This window comes from Peromyscus eremicus, chromosome 2 (genome assembly GCF_949786415.1).
Source record: "Peromyscus eremicus chromosome 2, PerEre_H2_v1, whole genome shotgun sequence".
NCBI lineage: Eukaryota > Metazoa > Chordata > Mammalia > Rodentia > Cricetidae > Peromyscus > Peromyscus eremicus.
The window spans coordinates 4,018,203-4,024,507 of NC_081417.1; the positions used below are offsets into that span (position 1 = coordinate 4,018,203).

Genomic DNA, 6,305 nt, shown 5'->3' on the forward strand with positions numbered 1-6,305 from the left:
GGGTAAATGTACATGTTCTTAGGAGTTAGAGGCTTCTGCGCGGTACTTTGATGTATTCAGTGGGCTGGAATCAGATTTCCACAGGTGGAGGGAAGAGCTTGGGAACCTGCAGCCACCTCCAACACTGGACCTCGTATCTTCCTAAAGCCACACCTCCAGGAATCTAACCTGTGTTTTTAATTCTGCTTAGCCTGGGACTCCTGGCGACAGTGGGCTGAGTAGCTTGCGGGGAACGCCCCTCCGGTGCGTGCACAGCCAGAGAAAGGTTCAGAGACTTTGGCAGTGCCCGGGTGCAGATCCCTGTCAACGCAGACTTACAGAGTCGGGTCCTGCGGGACTGCTGAGTGAAATTGGGGTGGCCGCCGGGTCTCCTGCAGTGGCCAAGATGTACAACTTGTCGCTCTCCGAGCCTGGCGGGGACAATGTGTCCTGCGGCGGCTTGACTCTGGGCTGTCCCAACGGGTCGAGCCCCGCGCCTCTGCCGCTGCCGCAGCCACTGGCGGTAGCAGTACCTGTCGTCTACGCGGTAATCTGCGCGGTGGGACTGGCGGGCAACTCAGCGGTGTTGTACGTGCTGCTGCGCGCGCCGCGCATGAAGACTGTCACCAACGTGTTCATCCTCAACCTGGCTATCGCCGACGAGCTCTTCACCCTCGTGCTGCCCATCAACATCGCCGACTTCCTGCTGAGGCGCTGGCCCTTCGGGGAGGTCATGTGCAAGCTCATCGTGGCCGTCGACCAGTACAACACATTCTCTAGCCTCTACTTCCTCACCGTAATGAGCGCGGACCGCTACCTGGTGGTGCTGGCTACAGCCGAGTCGCGCCGGGTGTCCGGGCGCACTTACGGTGCTGCGCGCGCTGTCAGCCTGGCGGTGTGGGCGCTAGTGACTCTGGTCGTGCTGCCCTTCGCGGTGTTCGCCCGGCTGGACGAGGAGCAGGGCCGACGCCAGTGCGTGCTGGTCTTCCCGCAGCCAGAAGCCTTCTGGTGGCGTGCCAGCCGCCTGTACACACTGGTCCTGGGCTTCGCCATCCCGGTCTCCGCCATCTGCGCCCTCTATACTACCCTGCTGTGCCGGCTGCGTGCCATCCAGCTAGATAGCCACGCCAAAGCCCTGGACCGAGCCAAGAAGCGTGTGACCTTGTTGGTGGCGGCGATCCTGGCTGTGTGCCTCATCTGCTGGACGCCTTACCACCTGAGCACCATAGTGGCGCTCACCACCGACCTGCCGCAAACGCCGCTGGTCATTGGCATCTCTTACTTCATCACCAGCCTGAGCTATGCCAACAGCTGCCTCAACCCCTTCCTCTATGCCTTCTTGGATGACAGCTTCCGCAGGAGCCTTCGGCAGCTGGTGTCCTGCCGTGCCGCCTGATGCCCTCTGGACCCGAGGCAGCAGTGCCATCTGGGTTCAGGGGAACCCCGGGAGTGCAGTTCCCAAGCAGCAGCCCCGATGTCCTGTCCTGAGGCCCCTTCCTGGCATGCAGAACCGCAGACTCTACTCAGAACTGTGTGATTCCGGATTTGCTCAGCCCCGAGGTGAGGTAGAGGATAGGTTGGTTGGGTAAGGACACAGCACTGCTTTCTCCTTACAGCTAAGGGCAGAGCTTGACCCCTGAACTTAGGGTGAGTGACTTAAGCAGTGTTGTTGAAATGTGAGTCTAATTTTCCCGATGTCTTAGGCGCCCCCCTCCAGCGTCTCAGCGCTTGCTGTGTATTTTGCTTCTTTGCCTTCCACAACAGATTGCCAGTGCTGTTGGTCACGCCGATAAACAGCCTGTCCTGACCCTTGTTAGGCGCATTCTAACTGCCTGGTAACAGGGTTAAGGCCATGCCTCACTGGAGATGTTGGGGGTGGCCGTGGGGGTGGTGAAGGAGGCTGGAGCATGGCTATGACTGACAAGAATAAAGATAATCACCTACCCAGTTTCCCCGACAACCTTTCTTCTTTCCAACCTCTGGTTTCACCCAAAAGACGATCGCAGAGGCTGCAAGGGCCAAGAGTTCAGAGAAATCACCAGAGCCAGGTTCCAGCGCCCTCTTGAGGAGCCAGGTATCCAGCGAGTTTCTGAGAGCTGCTTCTGTAGTGGAGTGCACCAGCCAACAGCTCTTAACAACATATTGGTCCTTTGTGGTTTCTGTAAAGTACTCCAAAGCATCCCTCATGGACTTCACCGGTCTCATATGACTTGGACCATTGTGATTGTTTGTGTGTACAGTTTTTGAGGAGAAAGAACTATATAAATAATACATGTGTCTTAATCTCATAGGCTACTTAGAGGACTGTAAAAAATAAAAATGCAACTTGTTCCATCCTTGGTTCCACTTCCTGACTATTCTTCCAGGACCTCCCTTCAGTGACAGCCCCAAGTGGGACCCGCCTCACACCCCAAGTTTTTTCCTGGCTAGACCCTTGCGTACACTCTAACCACAGGGAAGTCCTAAGCTTTGTTCAATTCTCCGGGTTTGCCTCTGGAAGCCCTGGGAACATCTGTTTCTGATTTCCCATGGGGATCAGCTGGTACCTGCTTTTATATCTTTTATCTCTACCTGTGAAAGACAAACTTGGAAGAGGAGTCTGACCAGTCCTCTGCAGTTCACACCTCAGACACAAGGCCTGGGGTAACCAGACCCGTCAGTCACTGAACTGTCTTACATGGTGTGTTTAGGATGAATGACAGGAAGGAATGATATGATTTTAAAGTTTGTTTTCTACAGGAAAGTTCTCTTTTATGTGTAACACGAGTGTTGCCAGCAGATTTTGTTTATCTAGTTTGGCATTTAAGCCAGTTTCTCAGTTATTTACATTCAAAATATCCTTCAAAATATTCAGAAGGAGGGAGCCCAAGCTCCTCTCTGATTTTGGTGAATGAGAATTGGTTCTTTAATTCTGAGGGTTGTGGGAAAATGAAAATAATTTTCAAGTATTAGTTGAGAAAGTGAATCTAAGGCTGTGTGTCTTGAGTGCAAATAACAGTAAATTGTTCAAAATAAAGCTTTCCAACAGTCATGCCTTTGAGCGATGGCTATCCCGGACTCAGAATCAGCCTCTGCTGAGCCTTCAGAGGTGTCTGGAATGTGTTCAAATAGTCTTCAAATTTCTGAGTAGCATTCTACAGATATTTCTTTAAAACTGAATTCTTGTATGAGTGCTCTGTAATTTTTCAAAAATAGTATTTTAAAACTTAGTGACTTTTAGATTGTCCCCGATGATGGATAAATGACATAGTGGAAGTTTGACTGCAGATGCCAAGCCAAACACTGTCACTTTAATTGGAAATTCAGTCTTCATAAACGCAGCAACAACACAGATCAGAGGGAGGTCCACGAAGCTTTCTGTCTATTGTATCGCCCCTACCTGAGATGGACCTGTGTATGTCCTGTAGCCTCTGGATACTGCTGGAAAAACACAGGTATGAGTATTATTTTGTCCCTCACAGCCAGGTACAGACACTGAAAACCTAGTTTTCAGGAAGAGGACTCAGTATCAATGTCACTCTGGCTTTCTAAGTCCCTAGTAATCACTGTATCACCTCTAGGCCACCACTATTTTTGTGAGATTTGGGAGTCCAGACAGTATGTCTTATAACTACCTTCTATGTCTTAGATAATACATAGAGGAAATAAGCAAACAAACCAGACAAGAATAAAATTTATAATTCCATGTTAATTCTTACAGTCTTTGTGTAAACTATGCTGTTTGGCTTTACCCTTCTAACATTTAAAAGTGTAAATTTGGTTTATTCAATTTAGTGTAATTGTAAAATGTGGGTTTTATGCTTTCTCAAGAAATGCAGAAATTTGCTAATCAACTCAGATTTCAGTCTAGAATAAAAGCTGAAACATTCTGTGTGATGAGTGTATGTTTCCAAAAAAAGGAAAGCAAAAACAAAAAACAACCAAGCAACACCACACACACACACACACACAAAAACCCAGGAGTCTTAACCCACTTAATGGGCTTGCATCCCATGAATAGGAAGTCAAAACTAGTATGGCCTTTTAGAAAGTGGAGAAAAATTACCTGCAGCAGGTAAGAAGAGCTTGAGAAATGATAAAAGACCATGTCTTCACTGGACAGGGGAGTATAGGGAATTTATCTGGAAAGCCTGTACATATACCTATGGGAAAGTACTTCAGGGACAAGCATATCCAAGCATGCTCAGTTAGGTGGATGCTACTGAGCATGCTCAGTTGAAGGTTATAATTCAAGAGGGAAAATGGTGGCAAGAACACATCTGGGTACATTCAGCTTGCATAGCAAATATTTGACGGACAATATTCCTGGGTGTGCTCAGTTTGCATTATGTGTGGTGGGTGGTCAACCTCACAGTTGTTCTGCAGTTCTGGGCCATGACTAGTGCACAAGGGGTATTCCCAGAAATCTCCTTTCCAAGTAGGTTTTAGCTATGGCCAAAGACATGGATCCGTTGAAGGTGAGTTAACGTGGGAACCACAACCTCACTTAATTGCTAACCACTTAACTTGCTAAGTTTAGAAAATATTGCCTTTATGGAAAGTCATACAAAGAAACAAAGAAAAAATTTGATAAGAAATAAAGATTTAAATTCCCATATACACCTTTTAATTTGATTCTTATAAAAATGATACAAAGCTTGGTCAAGGATTCTAGTACTTACATTGGCCATAGAAAAGATAATAAGCTTTTACCGTACAACTATAAACTTCCTTTCTTGAAAATTTGAACAACCATGGGGAAGGTGAGAAAGAAAGGATTGCTAAGTTACTAGCACACATATGCCATTCCATTAGCAGTGTACACATTCATAGCTCAAATATGTACATGGCAGAGAACCTCACTAAAACCCCTCCTTTCACCAGCAACATGCCTTAAGGAGCCTTAATCTACTATGGAAGGTGATATAGACTGAAGGCCAAGTGTTCCCCATAGGCTCCTGGGTTTGAATTCTTGGTCATTAGTTGGTGGTAATGTTTTGGGAAATAATGGAAACCTTTGAGATAAGGATTCTGGATGGCAGAAATGGGTCTTTGAGTGACACCATGTTATTAGCCTGCTTCTGGTACTGTTCTCTGCTTCCTGCCTGCTGTAATGTAAGAAGCCACCTTGTCCTCCCACCACTAGGAACTGACTGAACCACTTCTACCACCATGCCATCCTGATCATGATGGCTAAAACTCTTTGAAACCATGAGTCAAAATAAAAGCTCCCTTCTTTAAATGGCATTGGTTAGGCATTACATACAGTGACAAGAAAGTATCTAGTCTTACTCTGTTTTGGCAAAGAGATTAAGTTGCAATGTAATTTGCTATAGTAATACTAAATATTGAGCTACAGAAAAATTGATGTATTTGAATTATTTAATAGACCAAGAAAGGTATACCTATTATTTCATCACAGAGGATAATAGCTGTAGCAGGCTACTGAACTATAGCTATGCCATCTCATGACAGTATTCCTAAAAATACTCTAAGTCTAAAACAATCTTGGGTAAAACTGGTCTTTGGAACAGCCCTGAATTCCTATACAGTGTGACCTTGAGCTAAAGGTTAACTGCCTGATCCTTTAACTGTTATCTCTCCACTTCTGTAAACATTTGCTTTCTGTATACATAACAATAGCAGTTTTTGCTCTTAAAAACTCAAACCAACTGCTTCCTGCTTATCTGCCTGGAACAGCCCCACTGTCAGTAAATAAAGACTCCATTCATCTTGTTTAGGCCTCTCAGGAGTTCTTTTCTTCTGGTACTTTATAACAATAACAATAACAGCAGCAACAACAATACTACTACTAATAAAGTTTAATAAACAAACCTCAATGTTGGGGTGTTGTCCTGTGATAGAGTGCTTACTTAGGATCCAGGAGACCCTGATTTTGATCCCAAATAGAGGGAGGAGTGAGAGAGAATATAAGTAAAATGACAGTCCTAACTCAGCCTTGCAAAACATATGGAGTTGTTTATATACAAAAATAAAAGCACACTACCCAGAACAAGCCCCTTGGTCAGTTGCAAAGGCACTTCACACTGCTGCCTCCAGGCACCATGCCTATGGAGGTATGCTCCATTAGTGCTCTATAAATAGAATGTTGAGCTGCCCTGGTTCATGTGGAATACAGTTAGCAACACATGATACTCTCCTTGGATGTCCGTTTATACCGTATCTCATGAGGTTACCTGGCAACATCACATCAATTAGAAGGACAATAGCAAAAGATGGGCAAAGAGAAGAAAATACAAAATGATGTATTCCAGGAACTATTAGAATGGATAGAGTGTGTGCATGCACAATGCAGAGCAGTCTTCTTTTTGTGACAGATACTGCCC

At 46.0% G+C, this 6,305-nt stretch overlaps 1 protein-coding gene across 1 annotated transcript; it reads left to right on the forward strand.

Moving 5' to 3' along the window:
• Positions 1-385: 385 nt before the first annotated feature.
• Npbwr1 (neuropeptides B and W receptor 1) lies at positions 386-1,375 on the forward strand. The gene has a single exon (XM_059255626.1). It carries the CDS (start codon positions 386-388, stop codon positions 1,373-1,375), a length of 990 nt encoding a protein of 329 aa, XP_059111609.1.
• The last annotated feature ends 4,930 nt before the right edge of the window (positions 1,376-6,305 follow it).